The sequence below is a fragment of the Hippocampus comes genome, unplaced genomic scaffold (genome assembly GCF_001891065.2).
Source record: "Hippocampus comes isolate QL1 unplaced genomic scaffold, H_comes_QL1_v1.1 scaffold272, whole genome shotgun sequence".
NCBI lineage: Eukaryota > Metazoa > Chordata > Actinopteri > Syngnathiformes > Syngnathidae > Hippocampus > Hippocampus comes.
In genome coordinates, this window is record NW_017805876.1 from 178,763 (window position 1) to 204,285 (window position 25,523).

Genomic DNA, 25,523 nt, shown 5'->3' on the forward strand with positions numbered 1-25,523 from the left:
GCCCCCCTCACTGTGAGTGGAGCTCATTGTTTCACACAGCGGTGCCCTGCATTAATATCCTGCAATATTGAAGTGAACAAACCGCTTTAGGTCCCCTTTAAACCCTTAACTTAAAATATTCAAACATGGTACAGTATCCCAAATAGTTGGAATCAATGCACACTCTACAATTCGGCTGCAATTGACTGGCCAATCCAGTGTGTAGTCCACCTTTAACCTACAAACAACTGGAATAGGCTTGAATTCATCGACACCTTACCCAGGATACTTGCTATCATCTGTTCAGCCCTCTTACAATTTTTAATAGATTAAATAAACATTTGTCTCTTATCGATTCCAATTCATGTCACTGATGGTCAATTGCTTTACTTGCCCAACTTCAAACAATCAAATCGGGTTGGCTAAAGTTTAAGCCTTTTAGTCTGTTAGCTTAATGCTAGTGCTAAATAGCATTTGTGTTGCGGTGCTGTAACCCTTTCGTTTGAAAATATTTGTTATTCATTTAATACAGTTGAACTCTTAAGTGTGAATCTTTCATTTACTTGCGCATTTAATTATATATTTCGACATTGCCCTGTGGTCAGTTGTCATGTTTTTTTATTTTTTTTATTTTTGGTGGGTAGAGCCCCCCCACAATCCTCAGAAGCAAAGAAATCCTATTACCATGCCTGAGATCAACTAATATTAGTGCTGTACTGATGAGCTGAGAGGAGTTGAGATGTTTCAATGAACAGTATACCATTCTGCCTGTCTTATACCGCTTCCAGGTAGCAAAGGCTGACACAGCAGAAAACATAGTACACTCTTCTTCTTTTAAATTCTATTGAATTATGTCATGACTGTATGTTTTATAAAGTTCCATAACATGCGGTGCTATGATCCCTCACCAAAAGATACATGACAAATATTTTGGTTGCTGTAATCAATTAATACTGTAAATTCTTATCTCCATCCGTACTTACTCAGCATCCACCCCAGTGAAAGCAGCGGATGCTGAGAGTGACATGCTATTTCCTCCTCAATGTCGTTTGGACATTTCGCATCAGTACCTGGATCACAGGCTAATCTACTTTCCCCGTTCGGCCACATGGCCATTTCTCGATTTCAGGTCCATCTGGCCGAACAGGGATGAAGGTCCGAAGCCAGACTTGCTGTATATCTTGAAGCGTCTCCTCTTTATTTTATTAGCCCTTGAGCTTACGCGCATGCGATCACAACCTGGTCTGTCTCTGTCTGTGTCCTTCTTACTCTGGCTGGTCTAATCACATTTCCGCAAGGTGTAATTAGTTAAGCGAGTTAAACGCCGTAATCCTCGGTTCAAGTGTCATGCGTCTGTGCTTAGTCAGTGTTGCTCACCTGGTTGAGCGTCTGATATGAGCAGCATGTACGGTAGTCGACCTCATTCCCCCCCCCCCCCCCCCCCCCCAAAGCTGTGCCGTTAAAACGCAACAGCAGCATGGGGGGGAAAAGACAGGAAAATGTCACCGTTTACAAGCAGCATGAAAGGGGCTGTTCTGTTCTATTGCTCTATTGTTGTTGCAAAAAATTTATGACAGTGAACAAAAACTAATGTGAAATAACTACAATTGAAAGACTTTTTTTTGTTCACGAAATAACATACAAATGTAAGTGCTTGAAAAAAAAAAACAATAATTAACAGAAACTCCATTTTATAAAACTAACTATGGTAATTGAGAAAAATGTCTTTGGTTTCATCTTTGTCCATTAATTTCATACATCAGGATGAGATGTCTTTATTTTGGTATTACTGAGTACAGAAAAAAGAAGGTCAGACAGTTTGGGAATTGTCGTCGACTTAAAAACACAACGCTGAGCAACTTTTGTTTATCTTGCACTCAAAAAAAATACTCCATGTATTAAAAAAACTCAAACTAACTCTAAAACTACTAAAAAGTAAACTGAAACAAAGAATTGCAAAAAAAAAAGTTTAAAAAGTAACAAACATGCTCTAAAAACAGATTGAAACTAACCGAACTTAAAAAAAAACAAAACAAATGTCAAAATGAAATTAAAAACTACATTGAAAAAAGTCATAATATTGGCATCTATCGAGTAACTGGCCCCCACGCTGTTACATTTAATTTTACCTTCCAGACTGTGCTTATCTTTTGAGTATGACGATGTTTTTGGAGCGGCAATCTTTTTCTGCAGTTCTCGTATTCTTATCGGATTGTTCTATTTGTCACTTTTCCCTCAAAATGATTCAAGCTGAGATCCATCACCAACAGATTCTGTTTTTGCTCTCTTTAATTTGCTTGATTTTCCTCGCCCGGATGCTGGATGACACACTTGTTTTTGACGAAAAGACTCAAAAACTGAAAATTGAAAATTGACTGAGTCATCGGTCCAAAAATTATGCCTCCATCTCGAACAGATTCTGTCTGCGAATTATGGAAATAATTCGAGTCATGCTGGGGCAAATCGAAGTTGAATTGCAAAAAAAAAAATAAGTAAGAGTATTCATGCCATGTGTGGAAATGCATTGATGCATGATGTTGACGCATGATATCAGCTGTTGCTGCGCCCCCCCCCCTCCACTCACCCCCAAAAAATCCATTTAGCATTTATGTTTATGATCTGCGCTTTGAGCCTCGTGCACAGCTGCTACAATGACTCGTTCAATTCATGATGGCACTCTGGCAGCTTTTTCTGCTTCAGCCAGAAGCCAAAGCTAAAATGAAGGCTACAGTACAGTACCGATGAAGGGAGCTCACTTGAATACTGCAAATTAAAAGGCAATTTGGTTTGCGTCGCATTTGCCTCGCAGCTTCTTTTATGTACGTTTTTTTTTTTTTTTTCGGCCGGGGTGTACTCTTTCTAAATAGGCTTAATTAAATTAGCAAATTGGAATGGTTTAGAGGGCGACGTGAGGGCACGTAAGGTTAACGCGTTTGCCGCCGCTTCAGTCACGGTGTCTGGGTTTGAAGCGCGGCTCGGGACCGTCTCCGTTGCCAACGTTGCACGGTCTTGCGCGTGCGTGGGCTTTCGTCGCGTACTACGACCTCCTCCATGAATACCTGCATGGTAGGTTTATCGAAGAATCTAAATCAGGGGATGGGCAACTGACTCCCCCACTCTGAGTGGGCCCCTTGATTAACCCTTTCGAGCACAGTGGTTACGAAAGTGGGCAGCTTATCGTGTTAGCGGGTTAGAGGTTATCGTTATTGGTGCATGAAAGGGTTCACTTCAAATCATCAGCATTTTTTGCATTGTTGTGCTTTCTGCCGATCGACGGTGATGACGATGATGATGCTACATTAATATTTGTACAATGAGTGCAACGTGGAAAACCATATTGTCAAATATTGAGCATAATATCAACGCGAGGCACGACGCGAGGACGTTCAAATCAAATGCGTGCAAGCGCGTGCCTGCAAATCTTCTCATCCTACTTATTATTGTGCTCATCTGAAGCACAACAGATCTCATCAAACAGACCGAGTAAATCATTTATCATCCTGAGAAATTAATTAGCTTTTTTTTTTTTTTTTTTTTTTGATTATGCCCTAGAAAGGAAAACGATAATAATAACTCCAAGCGTAATCAAATCAGCAATCACTCAAGCAATGATAAGGATTTACTCCTGATGCTATTTTCGGCCCAAAACTATTCTTCTGGAAGAGTCGGCTCGGTAAGGCTTTGCCTCTGCGGTCTCCACAGTTGAGCTGTGATGCGTTTCTCGAACACTTTGTGATTGACGCGCCGTCTCGCCGATGAGCTTCACACGCTGTGGACCGATCTGGTTTCTTTGCCTCGCGCTTCTAATATTGCGAGCGCCTCAAAAGCCAACTTGGACATTTGGAGGACCGAGGTTCCCCAAAGGGGATTGAGGGGCTGACGCAAAAATCTATGGCGAGATGCTAAATCTTTTATCAGTCTATGATGAATAAAACAAGTTCATGCTTGAAGGCCTCAAGCTGCCTTCCTTTCATTTTGTTGTTGTTGTCTCTCATAGCTAGTAGCCTTTCGCGCAGCATGTGAAGTAGCTTTGTACACAAAGACGAAAGCTGTTTTTCATCCTCCGTCGCTAAGCTAATAACGACGCCCTCGTTGTTGTTCTGCTGATTCAACACAGGCTGTTTGGAACTGATGGCCTTGAGTTAGACTTCTCCATTTTCATAGGACGCGCTATGTGATCATTGTAGAAAATGAGCTGCGCCTTTGCCGGCAGGAATTCATCCCCGTGGAGTCCCGTCCCCTTATTTCAACCCTCCCTGTAATCACAACACGTGCGAGAAGGCGCATATGGCCGGGCTGAGTATGCCATATTGCTACCCATTCCACTGGAAAAACATGAAAGAGATTTTTTTTTTTTCTCTATACTAAGTGCTGTATGGTTAAGTCGAGAATGAGTCATACCTTGGCTAAAATTTGAATGGCAGTGAATGTGTTCTTTTAAATGGGTGTTGCCTGGCTAGAAATGATGCGAAAAGTTAGCGGCACTCAGCGCATTGGGGGGAGGATTTTGACCCTGCATGTTGGGTCAAGATTGGCGTAAAAACGATGACCTGAACCAACCAAAAAAGGGATTATCAATATCGCCGTGGTTAAAAATAAGAGTTATATTACCAATATTTTCTCACGAGAAGAAGAACGGCGTGTTTATATCTCCTATTGATGAAGCATTTATGTTGCAGAGGTGTGTTTATTTTCCAATCCCACACTGTGCCCTCTTGTGGGAGCAAAGCTTTGCTCTTCCTGGATGTTTTCCTCTTCATCTCAGGAAAATCGAGACACCGTTTGGCTACTTGTCAGGTTTCTCCGTTGTGTCTCCCTCTGTTGGTCGTTGTTTTCTACGTCTCTTGCGTGGCTTGTAACCGTTAAGTGAATTTCATTGCTCCGTATCACGTACGTGCAATGCCAATAAATTTGATTCCACGTCAGGGCCGCCACAACAAGTCACTAACGTGATATGTGAGACAGTTTTTACATAGATGCCCTTCCTTCCTGACACAACCTGCCCATATATTTTCATTAGTGGGCTGTCCACCCTGACCAGGATTTGAACGTTGACCCAAAAGTCAGCAGCATTAACCACTAAGCCATCCAGCCGCCGCCACCGTTTTCTCAAAGGGTTACATACACTACACCTCCAGAACACAAAATGGCCACCAACTTCAGCTCCTCAGACCGCCTAAATCCAATCTTCAAACCAATTTGCTGTATCAAATTACTTAACCCAATCTTGGGTAAAAGAAACCAGTCTGCTCAACGCCCACAGCTACGCAGTGAGTGGTTTAGGAAAACGACGCAGCATCTCTTTAGTGTGTATGATTGAACCAAGATCTTTATAAGCAGTTGATTAAATTCCTGATTTTTCCTCTTCGTACAGTGTTATTATATGATAATCGACGTGGGTATATATGGGATCTAACAGGTCGCTCCCGTCGCTGTCACAAAAGTAACGCGCACTGTCAATCGCAAACGTAATGACCGTTTTCCCGTGAAAAATGTTCTGTCGTCGTCACGGCTCAAGTGCCGCAATCGCCTATTCCCGTCATATAACGCAGGTGGCATAATGATACTAATTTGGTTAGGCAGGAGTGAGACGCGACAGTTCCGGCAAGCTCCAGGGTGAAGGCAATCAAAACGCTCCCGCTCTTGTCAAATATGTAACCTTGGGAGCCGACCGGGCGATGCTGCAACGATGCGCACGGGTGGCTGCTTGAGGTTTAACGTGAGCGGTTTATGATTGACGTGTTTTCAGCGCAGTCCGGGAAATCTTTAGTTGGTTTGATGGTTAGAATCAGGCAAAGGGCAGTCGTCCCATGTATTTATTTATTTATTTTTTAAGGGCAACCTATAAACAATCGCAGACATTCGTGTTTGTAATGATAAATGGTGACATGAAGCAGCAAGAGGGTGCAGCACACTCGTTTATTGCCAAGAGACACTGTTGAGCTGTGTGAGCACGTCGATCTGAAAAGGCACCCGCTTACGCTAGCTGACTTGTAACTGAAAATACACTGTAATATCTGCTTAGATGATGAAAATGAACAAAAACGGCCAAACGGTGTTTCGCTCAAATGTCAGCCTACCTCCCAAACACTCATTCATCCGATCACAAATCCTACTCAAGACACCCTGACAGTCTCAAAAGACAATCCCTTCACATCCCGGCAGTTTTGCTAAACGTGAAAGTTTTGCTTTGGGGGGACATCTTGTGGCATTCTGGTTCCAATGAACTATTTTGAAGTGAGTTGAGCAGTTTCAGTTAGTCAAGTCATAGCCTTGTCTAATAGAAAAATTACATTGAACCACCATCTTGCGGCATCTACAGGAAATTAAATCTCTTTTGGCTAGTGAGGTTCCCCAAGGCTAGCAAAGTTAGCGCCTTTAAAACATTTGCATCCCCGCAACTTTGCTACCTTTCATGAACGCTCGTTGGTATGCTCACTTTGACCCACAATACCCAGTTGGCTCAATTTTTATTTATGCTTGCAGCCTTCAAGCTTTTGTTGACTGCCTTTTCCAATTTTCTTTATATTTGTTTTTTTTCTGTCTCTGAAACAAATGGTAATTGGCAGGAAAGGATTTATTCAGACAAACTTTTCTTTCAGCCTTTCACAATTTTAGTCCATAAACAAATGTAGGTTTTTGTTCCGAAACTGAACGTTTGGAAAACTGTGGCAAACCTCTGTCTTCAGACATGCTTTGAAACATGACGGTATTGACAAACGCTGGCAGATATTGCTTTTTCAAGCTTCTGATCGGCCCTAACGTGAGTCGACAAATGCGTTTTCATGGAGACAGAGAGTATCCTAGAGTGGTGGGTCACTCCAAGCTGTGAAACGCGACTAGATAAATGGTGGGCAGACGTTATGCTCACGAAAGGAACAATGTGCAGACCTACTCTCATTCATCAAGAGTGCCTCTTTCCCAGTCATCACTTTAGTCGTAGTTTAGAGCGGCAGGTTATGTGTTAAGTGTTCTCTCTCGCCTTCCCGCTTCGACTTCTGTCTTAAAAACCTGCATTAGCTTTGTAAATGGAGCAAGTGCTTTTCCAGACCCTTTTTTTTTTTTTTTTTTGCCTGTGTCGTCCAGGGCACTTTGTGCCAAGTGGACAAAATCCAAAGAAAGAGGGAGGGGGAGAGAATGTAGTGAGTCAAATCATTTTCTGTGGCTGTGTATGGTGTGACAATGTTAACATCAAGATCGCCGCTCAGGATGGGTGAAAATTCAAATCACGATACAAATTGAATCCCTTCGTGGTTAGGGGATATTTTGTGATATACTGTCCATGTAAGTGTAAAGTGGGCGTATTTCTGAATGGGTTACATTGTCTCTTACCAAAGCAAAATTGATTTCAAAATAAAAGGTATACTGTCATTGTGAGTATATTTATCATGCAGTTTTCAAAACTAAAAATTCAAATTCGGCTTTCTTTAGTGCATTGCTGAGATAAACACTTAATATGCAATTACCACTAATAATGTACTTTTAATCTTAGAGGCTCCCCCTCCGGGCTGACGTATTTGGTAACGTACGGAAGAATTTCGTGTTCTCCGTTATTCTTCGTCGTGTGTGCCTACTCTTGTATTATTTGCTTCCTTCACATCTAATATATCTGCTAATTCACGGTTCGTAGTGGCTTATTTTCTCTGTGACCCAGTTCAGACTGTTTTTTTTTTTTTTTTTGGTGTTTGGCTACATTTCCCATGAGCCTCGCGCCTGTTAGCATGGCTTGTCTGTCTTCTCCTGTGTGGACACGATTAGCGACTCCTCGTCCACTTTTGGCGATAACGATACTTGTCAGAAGTGTTGCTTATTTGCCACCACAGGATTTGTTAGAAGAGATGTGGTAGCAAAGTGTTTAGCCAGCAAGTTAGCTAACCCTAGCTAAGCTGTGATCAATGTCGTTTTCTGAAATCATTTTTTCCCGAAATCTTGCGATGTACCTTCTTTTAGTACTTTTTATTCCTCCACGTTGCTTTCAAATATCTTAAATTCTCCAGTTTTTTTATTTAGATGTCTTTTACCCAGTTAGCTCGTCTATAAAATGTGCCGTATCATTAAAGCTGATTTGTCTTAGCTAGCATTCCGTTTGATGTGTACGCACCATTTTTTTTCCTTCTAACTCGCTTAAAAATGGTTGTGGTCAGATACGCTTGGAGACATTTTCACACTCAGGGAAATATAATGATCCACAAGCGTTATCGCAATTGATTGGTCGAGTCCAATTTTCGACAGTGGGCCACATTTCTACTGTATCCCGCATCTCGCTGGCCGTCGCTATCTCATTATGTTGTCCTTTTGATGAAAATATGATGACATTTCCATGATCTCAGTGCTTTAAATACCATGCCACCCACACTTAGCTTTGGAAGCCTCGGGACACCTTGTGTGAAGGTGACACCCATCAGTGCCTCACACAGCCTGCCAGGGATTGATAGCGCTCAAAAATCCCTTGGCGATTATTGACGTCAAGTCTGAAGGAAACATATGAGAATTGGCTGAGAGGGATAGCAGCGGTGCCGCAACGTGATTTATTTTCCACCGTTTGTGCACAAGTGTTTCCCATGTATCTTCAAGCACCTTTCTGCTTGAAAGAGCGTTTGGTGTGAGCTTGAGTTGAAAAGAAGCCTTTTTCGCCGAAGGTGTCGATAAAAATCTCACCACTGAATCAATTCCTAAAGGCTTTTTTTTTTTCCATTTGCTCTTTCGTTCTCTCCGGGGAGTTGCGGGAAATCAGTGCCTCTTTTTTTGCTTTTCGTTGTCGCCTTCACAATATTAAGCCAGCGATTGTAGCTGATGCATTGGCCTAGTATTGTTACATGGTGGGTGGTAGCGTGTTTTCTGTTTCCCTGCTTTGAAAAACACAATCATTCTCTTTCGCGTGCTCGAGAATCAGGGCCTAATCGAGACTTAAGTGCAGGTGATATTGACTTTATGTACTATACTTCAAGGAAAGGGGCATTTTGACTTTTTGTTTTTTTTACTTCTTACAAGTGCTGCTATTACTTTGCCACTAAAGGGCATTAAAGTCATAAAAGAGAGCAAAACTAAATAGTGAACGCAGCAAGATGTCTTTTTCTCTCCTCTTGATGAAAGTCTGTTGGTCACATTTCCTCTTTTTCTTCACACGTAGCCTAAGGCATTTTTTTTCTCTCTTTTCTTAAACAATGTATTTTTTTTTTTCATGCTAATCTCATTTTGCAGTTCTTGAAGGGCATGATTGCTTTGGTCTGCAGGCGGTCTAAGGGAAATACATTCCCACCAGCCCCAAACAACTTCCAGACCCAAAGATTAAAAGGATATTAATCAAAACATATTCTGCATATTAAAACATGCGTCGCAGAGGAAATGATCACATAAGGTAAACGCCATTTAAAGTGTTTAATCCCGTTCAAAAACACGATGAAACCAAATGATTCAACTTTCAGGATGAGTGAGAAGGAAAGGTTGCTGAGGACACAAAGAAATGTGTTCTCTGCGTTCTCTGAGAGGAGTGGTGGGCGGCAGCCGTGTAGCGCTGAGGGAGCAAATCCAAAATTCGGGTCAGCATTTTGGTCAATGAAATGACTGAAAATTAACCTTACGACTAGAACTAGACATTAGTAGCACTTCAACAAGTGAAAAAACACATACATGGTTGCCGTGAAGTTTGAATTTAATTTGCTCCGTGACTCTTGTCTGTAACTCTGCAACACCCAGATCTCAAATCATCATTCCCAGTAAAATGAACAGAAATGCTATTAATCTGTTCCGGCCTCTGAAATATTTTTTTTCATGAGAAAATAACATGATAATATTACACAATATATATTTTGCTTAACAGTTATTGTCACACTTTCTCCTCTCGTACACCTTGTTCTGTTCGCACTGACCACCTGGGGGCAGCATAAGACAGATATGCAGTCAACCACCACACATTGTGGTTCGACACCAGTGGATCGTAGTTACTCTTCACAGAGGATAAAGAATATATAAGAGTATTGTTGTCTTTGTGCTTGCACTAGATGCTGATAGTCCATGAGGCGATGGTGTTTTTCAATGTATGTTAGCATTGAACTAGTGGAGGCATTGAAGTTCATGTTTACTTTAACAGTAAACTTCATCTGAGAGTAGCAATAAACGGTTCAAAGCCCCTTTTTTTTTTTTTTTTTTTTGCCACACTGTTGCTGGTTGCATATGACAATGCTAAAGCCGACTGCAAATTATGCCCTGTAAAATTGTCCAGAGGAGGGGGTGAAGCCGGGCACTTTCAACACGAGCAATTTAATTAAAAACCTGAGGAGATTTACTTAAAGACATACCTTGGAGAGACTGCCACTGCTTGAGAGGACAACTCACTGCGGTACCCGGGGGTTAATAAAGTGCTTACCGCAGACAGTGGCGAGAAGCGCAATAAGTGTTTGCGCACAATATTAAGTGTGTAATCATAGCGGATGGCAAATTCATGGATGGCGGTATTTTATTTTTTTACACACATTATCTTTCTTTTCCCGGCTTTGCGAATCAATTATTTGCTCTCGCGTGATGCGTTAGATGGAGAATCACAACAAAACTGGATGAAAGTGCAAGTGAAATCGACTTCTTGATATTGATTTCATGTACGATAAGTCACGCATCCCGGCACTGCGTTACGGCATTTGGAGATACTGTACATACTTTTTATTGCATTGCAGTCAGCAGAAATGTCAAATTGTCAGCGTCATCAAGCCTGGGAAGTATCGTTAATTGAAAATGTGTATTCACGTTTGGATTTGATTGTCGTTTTGGGGAAAGATATGACTCGTTATGTTGCACATAACTTTCGAGGTCCTTCCAACATCGGGCATACCAGACATCAGTTTAGTCAGCATCAATATGACATTAAAGAGCATGAAAATAATTGAATTCTTCGCTTGCAGGAAAGTGAAACTGAAGCACTCCAGGCTACACTGAAACTTCAGCTCTCTATTAAACACTGTGAGATCACAGTATAAAGAACTAATGTGGGGTCGACAAGTGTGCCCGATTATGACAAGCGCATTTCGGATAGCAATTTGAAGAAATCTCCTTGATTGATAAACAGGAAAAAGTTTCATCTTTGATCAATTACGGCTTAATTTGACATGACACATAGTGAAGACACATCATATTCCATCAATTCATAAACAATTAATTAATCATAACAGAAGTGGAACAAGACACTCGTAAAGGCAGCAGAACATCAGTGCTAAATGGACTTAAGTTTATGGTTATGCGCTAGCTGTTATAGTAGCATAGTATTTCAACGCCCAAATGTTCAACCAAACCTTTGCTATCAAAGCCTGCTAGCATAACTCTTAACACGTAATGTGAACCACCCTCGATGAGCTAACAGAAATTAGCATCGATATCACGGTAGCTATAAACATTCAAACAACTGCCATGTCAACACATATGAAGCAGCAACACGTAAAAACAGAACTTGAGCGTTAAACTTTGTATATTTAAACGCCCAAATGTTCAACCAAACCATTAAATCAAAGTCTGCTAGCATAATGCTAACGCTAAATGTGAACCACCCTAGACGAGCTCACGGGAATTAGCATAGACATTACGGTAGCTATAAACAAACAACTGCAACTCAGAGACATGTTGAACTGCAATATTTTTACTGTCCCCCTTGTTAAAAATACTCCATTGGACATTGTTGCACCCTCCTGCACACCCTCGACTTTTTGATTGAGCAGATACCAGCACGAGCCATAATTACGGTCTGTAACCATCTTAAATTGTAGACTGTAATTACCCCGTGGCTCTATTTTGCTTCACATTGGCTGTCAGTGCCAATGAATATCTTCATAATGGGATAATGTTAGGGACAATGAAGTGAGATTTCAGGGAGGCTTATTAGGAGCAAAGAGTATCTTAACAACTACGCCATGTCTCATTTGAACGTAAATTGCTGCTCCTTACACGTTCCCCGCATCCGTGTGAACACCTTTTTGCTCGTCTCAGACAGATTGTCCAGTGAAGCAGACAAAACAGCGAGTTATTAGAGTTACCAAAAGCATACAAACATGCTCGCCATGTCTCTGACATTTAATTTATTTCAATGTCACTTTGGTCGCTACCCCAAAAAAAATTGTCATTTGGAATGATTCACATAAAAGTCGAAGATTGGCAGTGCCACATCTATTCGGGTTACCATTTCCTTTTATAAAAAGATTAAAAAGATGAATATGAGATGCGTTGGCAATTCCCTTTCAACAAACCTCAACATACTCAACAGGATCTTTTCACCTTGATTTTTCTGGGGAAAACAAAGTGTTATTGATTCAAAGAGGTGAAGCGGTGTTTTGAAACAGCGAATAAAAGATAATGGACAATATGTGAACCAGATTAACTCTATTGACATCCACTGAGCCAAAGCCACGTATTTACACACTCCAAATACACACACGCAGCAAAATAGATTGACATTTTCTCTTTTTCTTGTCTGGATTGATTATGGGAGACAACACCGGCACTGTGTCGCAAATCATAATAAATCTGTTGATAAAAGACAGGCAAAGGTCAAATTGAGGGATTAGGGTAAAATAATCTAGTCCAGGGGCAGTAGGCAGGAGAACACCCTGAACTGGTTGCCAGCCAATCGCGGGGCACACAGAGACGAACAACCATCCGAACTCACTGACTCTGAAACCCTAACCTTAATTTGAAACCCTAATTTGAAACCCCTACCCTAATTTGAAACCCTAATTTAATTTTGAGATCTTCCTTTGAAACCCTAACTTTAAACACCAAATTTAAAACACGAACCCTCCTTTGAAATCCCAACCCTTGCATGTATATTATCCTGCCTGGAAATTGTGTTTTTGTTTTGTCTCATTTTCACTGGATTCATTTCATGCGCCAATTGCTCTTGTTTGACCTTGCGCAACACTGGCAACTTTTTGGGGGACGCTCACTTGTGCCTTGTTAGCTTCCTAGATTGTATCCCGCTCCTGTAATAGGAGCCCCGCAGCCGCTCGCTCGCCCATTAACTCCCCTTGCGTCTTGCTTCCTGCCCCGGAGACTCCAACTACTCTGCTGGCTTCACGCTTTGTGGAAAAGCAGACAAGGTACATGAAGGGAGAGAGAAAAAAAATATTTTTTAGTTCTTGGGATGGGCATTCTCTGGATTCCCTTGATTGACTATAAAAAACGTCCGTTCCGCCGTAATATTTTTTAGTTCTAGGGATGGGCATTCTCTGGATTCCCTTGATTGACTATGAGGAAAAATAATGATCAATTATTGGATGGATTACGTGCCCCTCCCCGAATAAATTGTTTTTAATGGGATGATAGGATGCCAGAGATTTTGGCGCTGTTGACACTTGTGTCATTCTGAGAAGAATAACGAATCCCTGAGGAGTGTGTGGATGCACACTCGAAGTTAACCTCCCATTACTGATATCATGTTGCTCTTTATTCCCAAAACGAGCTGCGGTCAAGTCGTAAATTCTACAACACAAAATTGTAACTTTCGAAAAATGCACTTTGTTGAGGGCTCATTTCAAATCAATTCCTAAATGTCTAATCGTAATTCTTAATTCTACTGCCGGTGGCTCACTCGGGCAGCGGAAGCTAGTGGACGCGCTCAACGTTAGCCGAAAAGCTAATGCCTCGAAACTAACCCCCGATCGCTCCCGTTCACGTCTGTCCAATAATGGGCAGACACCGATCTGCTCACGGCAACTTGATCACCTGAGCACTTGGTCTGAAAACATTTGTGGTTGAACGGCAGTAAATTCTATCACACAAAATTGGAACAAAAAATGCACTTTGTTGAGGGCTCATTTCAAATCAATTCCTAAATGTCTAATCGTAATTCTTAATTCTGCTGCCGGTGGCCCCGGTGACGTCGTAACGCGTCACCGCTCACTCGGAAGCTAGCGGACGCGCTCAACGTTAGCCGAAAAGCTAACGCCTCGAAACTAACCCCCGATCGCTCCCGTTCATGTCTGTCCAATAATGGGCAGACACCTATCTGCTCACGGCAACTTGATCACCTGAGCACTTGGTCTGAAAACATTTGTGGTTGAACGGCAGCAATATTTCGCCGTCTGTCGAGGCTGAACGTGTCTCCCACTTTAGAAAGGAAGCTCAGCCGAGACGACGTCAATTGACGACAGTTGCCTATGGCGGGTAACATCTGCTGACTGAATATTTTCAGAGATGAAGTCAGACCGCCACAGTTGTTTGTTTCATGTCTAAGAAAAACATTTTTAGACATATTTTTAACGGACTTGTTTAGACTATGACACGTTCATGTTTTTACGTCTATAAATGTTCAGCCGCTTATTAAACTTGGTAGTTGGCGGACATTTTAGTGGAAATGGTTACAACGAACTGTCGTTGTCATTTACAGATTGATGATGTCCCTCGAGCTACGTTGGAACGAGATTTGACTGTACAAGGTGCTGTACATAGCAAAGTAAAAATCTTGCCGGCGCTGCTTCCAGTATTTGGATTCGCTGCCATGTGACTCTCATCTGCCGACGTTAACTTCAACTCCGCTCGCAAAGGAACTTCATCTGTTCAAGAAAGAGTGACGGCAGTCTGTCCTCGAATCGGGTCGGCCTAAGCAAAACGCGTTACAACCCGTAGCGTTTTAGTAAGCAAGTTTCGCTCTGTCCTAAATTTCAGAGCGATAATGAAATGAGGCTTTGAGCTAAAGGAAGGAGAGTTGACTCCTGGGACTGGCAAAAAGGAAGTGTCTTGTTCCGTTGCTTTCTGTGGATGGCAACATATTGAATGCAAATGCATAATTCATGGCAAAAGCTTTGGGGGTGAGCGGGGTGCTGTGAAATGAAGAGAAACCCTTTCTTTCTTTCTTTCTTTTTCTTTTTTTTTTTTTTCCAATGAAGAGAAACCCTTTCTTTCTTTCTTTTTCTTTTTTTTTTTTTTTGTTAACACACTCCAACAACGAAGTGTTGTCAATGGCTCATGTGAAAATGTGTTTGCAGATCGCGTCGCTTTTTGCCGTCAAGGCAACAGAAACGTAACCGCGGCCCTCCATGAGCCCCACCCCCCACCCCACCCCCGAGGTGTCAAGGGAAAACACATGCCGCCTGTGCAAAGTCTACGAGGGTCGCAACAGCTTTCGGCGGCCATCTGGACCGGCGACGTGTGGGCTCGGCTCATTTTATAAAGTAAGCATAATGACTCGGAAGAATCTTTTCGTCCAAAAGAAGGGATGAGTTGAAGATGAGAAGACTTGTTGATCCATTTTTTTGGGGGCCAGCACCTGCTTGAGTAGATGACCCGTGATTCCATCCCGATTCTTCTCACAGTTGCTAATGGTTACCGGCCATCTCCTCTCAACACTGCAGGCACCTCGCTGCGCTTTGTTTGAGCCAAATCGCTGACAGGGGTGGGAAGTAACAAAGTGCAAATCCTTCGTTAATGGACTAAGATTAGGCACATACTTGCACTTAACTTGAGTGGTTCTTTTCCTGCTCATTTTTTAACTTTTCCTCCCGACATAGTGTGACAACAGTTGTCTTGTCATTTTGACTCAACTTTTCATTTCCTTTTGGGTAAGACGCGATAGATATGTGAACACAAACGGTGCAGCAACAGGTGGACGTACAATATAAAAATGCTAAATGCAAAAACAGAATAAAATAACGTATTTGAATTACTTTTTTGAATTACTGGAGGAAATATGGCATCCAGATGCTTCAAAAGACTCATTGAGGCAGCTGGTTTCATCCTTTTTGCTCCTGTCATTTTTATGTTGTGTTTTTTTTTTTTTTTTTTTGGTGCTTGATACGATCTGTGATGGAGAACAATCATAACGGAAGATGGTCTCCGCTCCAAAGACGAAGCAGCTTTCTTTGCAAGACCCCACGAGACAAACTTGCACTCCACACACCAGGCATCATTTTGTCACATGCCGACTCCGCCGCCGTCTCCTTCCCCTTTTCCTGATCTCACGTTTATTCGCTCCCTTTTTTTTTATTACCTTTCGAAGCTCAGTTGCGCTTTACTTTCTTTGACGTTTTCATTTCGCCTGACATCCGTCTCGCCGCGTGCGGAATTGCGTTTTGCCACGTACGCGACGGCCCAAAGTTGGTTATGCGGCTTTGCGTCATAAGAAACCTTGCCTGGCGCTTTTATCGGCGAGTAATTCACAAGCCCGGTGGAGCCGCTTAAGAAGCTCACTGCCGTTAGCCCAGTAAGATTCCTGCAGATTACCGAAACGTATTTTGCATTTCTGACGACTCTTTGACATAGCGTAGCAGTAAAGAGAGCGAGAGAAAAAAAAAAAAAAGCACATTCAAATAGGTCAGTGGAGAGTCCAATCATCCGCGGCACCATCTGTCTCTCTAATGACTACCTGACTGCTGGATATGACGCTGGAAACGCTTCTGCGAACGTCTTCTCATGAGGTTTTTACATAAAAAAAAAAAAAAAAAAAAAAAAAAAAAAGTAGAGTAGACGACGAGACGCCTCGATTATAATTAGCGTTTCCGATCACTCGCCTTCATCTAACGCTGTTCTGATCATTCTGTTTCCAGTTGCAGGTTTGTGCAGAAAAGCTGGACAGCACAGTTGACAAATAGGGATGAAACAATTTAGATTTTTGATTTTTTTTTTTTTTTTTTTGGAACAAACACGAGCAAGAAATTAATCTGAGTTGCAAAAAAAGTTTAGGCAACTAAACCACGACTTAACTCATTCAATGTCCGCCATTTTTCTCAAATTGGGAGAGTCCGATGCCAGCCATTTTGGAACATTGGACTAATTTTTGAAGGCCTACACAAAATTGAGTTCTGTAGCAAACCAAAATAAAGCTTTAACGCTCTTCTTTCCTCAGGAAAAAAAAAAAAAGTACATTTCTACCTATTACCATTCTTTTGCAAACAGCAGTTGAACATGAGAAAACGAGCTTTTTTGTGAGTGGATGCATTTCAAGCCGATGCTATTTCTTTTGCATTTGTGATCCCTCAAATATCTAAACAATGCTTTCTTACGAAACAACGTCAACAACACAAAAAAGTTTGCAGAATAACAGTTTATTGCAAGATAAACACGGCACTGATGCGTTGAACTTTATCCACATTCTCACCACCGCACTGCCTACGCACGCCACCTCGCCACGTGGGATCGCATCACTGTATAACACGCGCGCACACATGAACAATAATGCCAACCAATCTGTGGCTTCATCACTTCAACCCTTCATGTTTCATGAAGCAATGATGGGTAAAGTCATACCGAGGTTAGAATTTTAGCTCAAGGCCTTCGGGGGTTAAGTTGGCATGAGTCTTCCTCCCACTTTTCGAAAAACATGCATGTTAGGCCTGGTACACACATATGTAAGATTTTTTTTTTTTAATGTGTAGAGATTATCTGTTACAGACCCCATACATGAAGATTAAAAAAAAAAAAGAATAAATCAGGCATTTAACAGCTTTGATGTGTGGCGTGCTGCGATAATCTTCGCCATCACATGATTCCGTCCCACCGTCGATCGAGATTCGAGTCTTCCAAACCGGGATTGAACAAAAAACAAGGAGGAAACATGAACGGACAGCATCGCTAGCGCCAGTTTAAATATTTCATCAGCAACCAACCCCAAACGGCCACGCGCACTGCCTGATTTAAGGTAACAGTCGTCTTTTGGTGAAATCAAGGTCACGACGTCATTGAAAGGTTTTTTTCTACGGGTCATTTTTTTTTTTTTTTCAGCTTTGTGTGAACTTGCTGAATTGAATGTGGCCACGTATTAGGCGGGCGACGTCGTTATTGGAAAAACACTTTGGAGGGCCGTCGAAGCGATGGCCTTGCAGCCATGAATCAAAACATTTTTTTTTGTTACGTGCGTCGGGGAGTATAATAAAAGCTTTTTAGAAAGCGGTCGACCAAACTGTTCGGCCGACGGCTCCAAGAAAGCAATGTCACGTTGTTGATGAATGCGTGTCTTTTATTCCCCTCTCCCTACAACACCGACCTCTTGCGTTTTCATCAAACTTGACAAACGGCCTCTCTTTGGCTAATTATTCCGCTCCTTCCACATCCCATCCTGCGTTTTTCCACCGAGTGTGTACTATGCGAGTACAACATCGACCGCGGACTTTATGACCGACTCCTCGTTTGACGTCCAATATCGCGGCTGATTGGAACAATAGCTCGGCCGAGAACGAGCAGCTTTGCCCCGAAGGCTCGGCTCCAACGCTGCAGTAATCGACGGCCTTAATTCCCGCCACGCACATCGAAAACCTTTCAACGTCTCTCAAAACAGCGACAATCAGACCCAAGAAGAAAAAAAAAAAAAGTTAACTGGAGCCGTACTGAAAAAGGTGTCCTTGTCAGCGGGGGCGGACGGGCCCGAGCCGGTCTGCAGCCTCAGGGGAAGGTTTTATATTACAGATGCTTCTAAAAGAAGTCGAATGGCATTGTTTCTTGTTTTTTTTTTGCCTTTCATTTAGAAAAGGTGTCACGCAATTTGGAAAGTAAAAGGGAACATTTTCTTTCTTTCAAGACCAGATCGTTGTAAAAAAATAAAAATAAATAAATAATGTGTAATTTACTCTTGCATTTGAATTTGATTCAGGATTTGGGGGAAAAATCTGCAAAAAGGTGATTGGAAATAATCGGAACGGAAACGTCATAAAACACAATTTTTTTTTTCCTTTCTGTGCCAGCTTTCGATTTTCTCACGTTGCACTTTTTTTTTCTCCACCACAACAAATGAGGCCATCACTCTTGATTGAACTTTTTACTTTCACATGTTTGTTCAGATGACCCCTTAAATATGAATGAGATGATTTCAAATGTCACTCAATCGGGAAATCATTTCCTTTTCACTTACCATTTAAACTACATCGCGCCCCCTGCCATAAATTTTGAACTCACTCTGGCATGCAAGCGTTAATTCTCCCTTATTTTTTTCTTTCTTTTTTTTTTTTGACAGATTTGTCTGAACATTTTTAGGAATCCATACAAGAGAAGTTTAGCTTTCACCATCCTAACTGTAAACATTCACAAATATGTGTGCGCGTGAGTGTGTGTGTGTGCATGCGCAAATAAGAAACCCCAGATGAGCTTTGAAAAAGTTGTTTCGAAAATCCACTGGCTTTTTATGTTTTACTCGCTGGCACCCCAAAAGGAGCTGCCACGTAAACATTGGCTCCGCTCCGTCTCTTAAATTATTACACCCCAGTGTGGGAAGTAAGATTTCAACATGAAATGCAAAGCTGCTCACTTCCAGATGGCCTTTTTTCTTTTCTTTTCTTTTTTTTTTTTTTGCATGTTTGTGCGCACGTGTACGCGCAATACACGACATGTCACCCTCCCTCCCATGCTCATTTATTCACCTCCCAATAACCAGTTCCCGGCTTGGTCTTTACACTCCGTCTGACCTCCGGTACGAGCAAATGTGTGCCTGCACGTCTAATTGATAAAACACTAAGCCCGGCGCGCCGCCGTCATAAATTACGCTTTCGTTATGTAAATCCTCTGGGAAATAAGAGTCATTTTGTTGAGGTGTCAGCTGAAAAGACGGTTGCGCGCTCAGTGTTGACGATGCTAGAAAACAGATCAGCACAACATTGGTGGAAAAAAAAAAAAAAACATTTCCCGACTCATTTCTCTTGTCAAAGTCGTGATTCGTTTACTGACAATTATAATCCAGAGACTCGTGTGTGTGTGTGTGTGTGTGTGTGTGTGTGTTTGTGTGTGTGTGTGTATAGTGAGCGTCATTTTGAGTGGCGTTACATGGAATTCATATCATCTCATTATTATGTCGCCATCGACTCAGAGTGATTTTTCAGCTCCGTTTCATTTCGGAATTGTGGATTGTCATCTGTGTATGATTCTCCTTTTCATAAATTCCCAATGACTTGCCGTTTCGGAGTGGAAGAAAAGCGGACATCACGTGACGAATTTCATTCAACTCGCCAGCTTGCATGCACGGAGATGGAAAGTCTTGGATAGGATCGACCACGATTATGCGTATTAGTTTACTTTTGTTTGGTCTACGTATATTTGTGACCGGGGTAAATCCGGGCACAGTGAGCAGCATAAATCTGCACGTATCTAAAAACTGCACTTTGCGCCGTTGTGGGTGTGGACACAGCCGACTCCGTTCATTGCCAACCGAAGCAGCTCCTGGTTTGGCAGCAGACAATGGTCAGCGAGTCCTCGTCTTGGGATGTAGCTTACGAAAAATAGAAGTTGCATTTATACGTCTGTTAGGTGTATGACCTTCCATCCATGATCCGAACCGCCTTATCCTCACGAGGGTGTCGGGCGTGTCGGAGCCTCTCCCAGCCGTCTTCGGGCAGTAGGCGGGGGACACCCTGAACCGGTTGCCAGCCAATCACATCCACACTCACAATCCCGCCTTGGGACGATTTTGAGTGCTCCATTAAGCTAGCATGCATGTTTTTTGGGCCCCCAGCGTGTGATCTATATTACATATGCAGTCATACCTTGGTTTTCGACCATAATCCATTCCAGAAGGCTGTTCGAAAACCAGTTTGTTCGAAAACCGAAACCACGCTCTTTTTAAAACAAAATCTTTATTGAACGCGTCTGCTCACAATGGAACGCTACACAAGGAAGCGTCACTTCCTCGGCTACCCGAGGAAGCATCACTTCCTCGTGTAAGGAAGGCGAGAGAAGTCAAGTGGCGCATTCAAGTGCGCTCAGTTTGGTCGAGAACCGATTTTCGGTCGTAATCCGAGGCATAAAAAACTCGAAATTTTTGGTCGAAAACTGATTTGGTCGAGAACAGAGACGTTCGAAAACCGAGGTTTGACTGTACAACATATCCAATATTAACGCGATGTTTGTTTCCCTTTCTCTTTCAGGTATAATTGGGCATCCATCATTTTTTTTTTCCAGCCGCTTTGCATTAAAAAGCAAACAGCGTCACTCACGCCTTTGTGAAAGAATCAATTCGTGACAATTAATGTCAAAGTGCGCACCGGAGCAGCTCAATGGTGCCTTCCTGGGTGGGACACGACTGCACACGGACAGATGGCCTTCTAAAATCCAGCTCCTCGGAATACACTTAAATGCGGCATAATGCCTTCAAAGGTGTCCTGCCTTTACATCCTGACAGTGGTGTGCTGGGCGAGCGCCCTGTGGTACTTGAGTTTATCCCGGCCGACGTCCGCCTACGTGGGCCACATGTCGCTGCCCATACGCAAGACGGCGAAAGCCGCCAAAAACGTCACCTTCACCAACATCCGCACCCGCCCGCTCAACGCGCACGCCTACGAGTTCGTCATCAACGAGCCCAACAAGTGCCGAGACGGTGCCCCCTTCCTGGTCATCCTCATCAGCACCACGCACAAGGAGTTCGACGCCCGCCAGGCCATCCGCGAGACCTGGGGCGACGAGAGCGCCTTCAGCGACCTGCGCGTCCTCACCGTCTTCCTCCTGGGCAGGAATACGGACGACGTCCTCAACCAGATGGTGGAGCAGGAGAGCCAGATCTTCCACGACATCGTGGTGGAGGACTTCATCGACTCGTACCACAACCTCACCCTCAAGACGATGATGGGAATGCGCTGGGTGGCCACCTTCTGCCCCAAAGCGCAGTACGTCATGAAGACCGACAGCGACGTCTTCGTCAACATGGACAACCTGCTTTACAAGCTCCTCAAACCCGCCACCAAGCCGCGAAAAAGATACTTCACGGGCTACGTGATCCACGGGGGCCCCATAAGGGACATGCGCAGTAAGTGGTACATGTCCAGAGACTTGTACCCGGAGAGCAAGTACCCGCCCTTCTGCTCGGGCACCGGTTACGTATTCTCCTCCGACGTCGCCGAGCTCATCTTCAAGACGTCGCAACACACCAGACTGCTGCACCTGGAGGACGTGTACGTGGGTTTGTGTTTGCGGAAGCTGGGCATCCACCCTTTTCAGAACACGGGCTTTAATCACTGGAAGATGGCCTACAGCCTGTGCAGGTACAGGCGGGTCATCACGGTCCACCAGATCTCGCCCGAGGAGATGCACCGCATTTGGAATGACATGTCCAGCAAGAAGCACCTGAGATGTTGAAGGGCAAAGCGGGGGGGTCCTCGCTTCACCTTTTGCTCCTTCTCCAAAATCATCGGTGACGTACTGAATGACCGAACGATAAAATTCATCCGTATCGGCACGAAGGTTCGCGCATTTGACTTGGATTTATTTTTCTGACCGTGAGTTCATGACGTAGTTCCGCGACTATTCAGTGGAAGTCGGTGGCTCGACCAAATTCGATGTCGACCACGCTCGGGAGATTTGCCATCCGAACTGTGGACCAGGTTTGCCGTTCACATTTGTTGGTCCCGAGTTTTTTCTGAACAAATTAGGGAAGGAAAATCACTCCACTCACTCACCTCACACAACTTGATCATCTGTCTGGATATCCAGACTTCGAGGCAATCAAGACTTTTGTGTGTGTGTGTTTTGTGTGTGATAACCAAACGGTCAGTACATGAGATGATTCATAGCGTTGGTATTTGCAGCCAATGTTTTTACAAGGTCAAGGTCCGGAAGAACATTCGTCACACGCAGCAAGTCAATAAATGCTTTGTATTAAGAAAAAGTCGGGTCACCATTTTTTTTTTTTTTCCTCAAACGTTTGCCCTTTTGAAGATCGACAGAACTGGTGCTCGATCTTCGCCTTGGCCATTAAGGCTGTCGAGAAATGTGAAAAGGGAGTTTGACGTTGGGACTATTGGCCAACCAATCCGTTGTCTTCACGATGAGATGCATAATGTACGCTCGAAGGCCGGATTTCCAACTGCAGGTCCAAGTTTCAGATTCCGAAGATTTTTTTTTTTTTGACTGTCCGTTTCCGTGTAGCTTTTGGGTGATACAGATCTTTGTGCATACGCGACAGTCGCATTGGCAAATGTTTCTTATTTTTATCTTGATTTCGACCAGACTGATCTGAAGATCTAAATTGCCTCACTTGAACCACGCCGTGTAAATCTCGCTTTTTATCAACGAAACCAAGTGTCAAATAATCAAACGTATCCGTGACAGTTGAATTGAAGGCAAGTTGACTTTTCTCCGCGGCGAAAAGGCATTTGACCTTTTTCACCAAAAGGCTTCTTCCGTTTTTCTTTCGGCTATCGACTTCGCGGCGGAATTTGTTTGCAAGCCGACCACTCGCCAGACAAATTTCTGCAACAATGACTTTGACTCCAAAGATTCTCTTTCTAGCGGAAGTGTTTTTGGAAAGGAGATTCACCACAATAACATCCGGTTGCCTTCAGTTCAGCTCGAATGACTACAACAAAGCGAATTACCGTATTTTCCGCACTACAAGGTGCACCCAAAAGCATTCAATTGTCTCAAAAGCCGACGGTGCGCCTTATAATCCGGTGCGCCTTATAGATGGATCAATAGCATTTTAAATGTTGTGTAAAGCGCTTTGTCGCAGCTGCAGCGGTTGCGAAAGCTCGATATAAATCAAGCTGTATTGTATTGTATTGTGTTCCCTTTAGTGTAGCTCCATCTAGTGGATGCATAACGCAACCGCAGCCACTATTGTGGCTTCTATTCAATGCGCCTCATAATGCGGTGCTCCCTATATATGAAAACAGTTTTTCAAGTGCGCCTTATACTCTGAAGTCTCTTATAGTGCGGAAAATACGGTACGTGAAAATTACCATTTGATCCATTTTGGGAAAAACAGTCACGGTATGTGACCAAGTCTGCGCAAGCCTCATATTGCCATTTGCTTCGGTCAAGTATGGACACAAATAAATATTCCGAGGGTTCACTTCTGACGTCATGGTTGCATGGCGATGCCGTTTCAAGTAGCCGGCGACCTTGGTTCAAACCCGCACAGTGACAAGCTCTCGCGCCCCTGCTCAGTGTCCTTGAGCCGAGACACCGGAGCCCCGCGGTTGCTGAGTCGACACTCTCGAGCTTCCTGTAGCGCTCGCAATGATTAAAATGTCACATTGATTCGGTCAATCCCACACATTATAACCAGTTCAAAATAATCATTGACAAAATCAATACCAAACACATTTTGGCGACGGTAAACCGGACTCGACCCTGAACCCGAATTGCTCTTCTGACTGAAGGTTTATTCTTCCAAAGCGCCAGTGCGTGAGATGGTGAGACGAGCCCTTGTTCAAAATTCTGACAGACAGCCTCCACAATCTTGAAGAAAGTCTTCCCAGTAGAGATGTTTCAGCTGCAAGAGCAATCCATATTTGATTCCATATTCTCGATGATGTGCCAAGTTCGACGATATTTGTATTCACATAATGTTGACCTAATCCGATCAATAACCAGGTCGCCTCTCTTCTTTCCTTTGCTCGATCACACACAAAATTAACGTGCCCAAACAGACAAGTAATTTAAGGTTTTCCCGCTTATCCGGATTGTAGTCAAAACCACGAATGACTTAAGCGCGCTCTCCTACCGACGAGTTTTGTGACGACGTCATTGTGCCGCCGTCTCCAATCGTGAGATTCAAATGTGTATTTTTTTTTTTTTTTTTTTTTTAGTCTCCCGACGCCCTTCTCGTCGTTCTGTGCCTCAATCAAGCAGCTGCTCTTTGCTTAAGCGGTCCGGTGGCAAATTGATTTGTTGCGGAGAGCATTGCAGGATATTGCAACTATCCGGTGTCGTTTATCTGTTGTTGATCGCAAAAGCTATTGACCCTATTTTGCGCGTGCGGCTGGCTGCGGCTTTTGCGGACGAATATCATGTGTTTTGCAGTATTTGAAGCTAATGTGATATTCTCTATCCCACAAAGGGTTGTGGTATATTTTATGTTTTTTTTTTTTAAATAAAGAACAAATACTTGAATAAACGTATATTGCTGCTTGTTTCTAGTCCTTCCTTTGCCCATTTATTGGCTTTTTTTTTTTTTTTTAAACGCTGGTTTGCTGTCCGGACACATTGTGCCCACGGGTGATGTGTCGGTCGCGAACGAGCCGGTACAAAGAGCCGCCTCTTTGAAGTGAACAATGAGAGCCGGCACGCTCCCTCGAGAGCTGGCTCTGTCATTTTACTTCGATTAGCCGAGGTTTACAGGTATGCAAAAGGATTTTACTTTCCCAGTTCCAACTCATCCAGAGGATCATAAACCCAACAACAAAGACCAACATGGTGAGACAGCACCTGATAAAGGTAACCAGGGAGTTGTATTTTTTCGGTGGGACTGTACTTGTAAAGTTGAGAGCCACTTCAGTCGAAGGTTTGTCATTCCTATTGGTCACAAGGAGACGGCACCCTTACGTTTCGTAAAGACCTTGTCAACACCGTCGACGACGGTCGAAAGGCCTTTGCCACCCCCGCGGGCGGGGGGGGGGAGCCTCTTGCGAGTTTGTGGTCCAATTTTACAATGATTCTTACTGCTGTTAGCTGACATTGGAAAGCAAAATCGGGTTTATTGTTTCCCCTTGCCACTGGCGGGCCCTCTGCTGGAGTTTGAAACAGAAATGTTTTGACATGTTGATCGATAAACAATGAATACTTTGAAGGGAAAAAGTTATCGGGGCCCTCAGAAAGTCATACGATGTTTCCTCCCTGACGAAACATGGTCGTTTTGTTCGGCTAAAAACGCCTTA

General features: G+C 43.2%; 1 protein-coding gene across 1 annotated transcript in view; it reads left to right on the top strand.

The window, feature by feature from the left end:
- The window catches only part of b3galt1b (UDP-Gal:betaGlcNAc beta 1,3-galactosyltransferase, polypeptide 1b), a 24,312-nt gene extending 1,021 nt beyond the window's left edge, over positions 1-23,291 (top strand). The window contains exon 2 of the mRNA XM_019888845.1: positions 20,799-23,291. Coding sequence (XP_019744404.1) covers positions 21,016-22,002 — 987 coding nt within the window. The 5' untranslated portion in view covers positions 20,799-21,015 and the 3' untranslated portion in view covers positions 22,003-23,291. The remainder of the gene's footprint in view (positions 1-20,798) is intronic.
- The last annotated feature ends 2,232 nt before the right edge of the window (positions 23,292-25,523 follow it).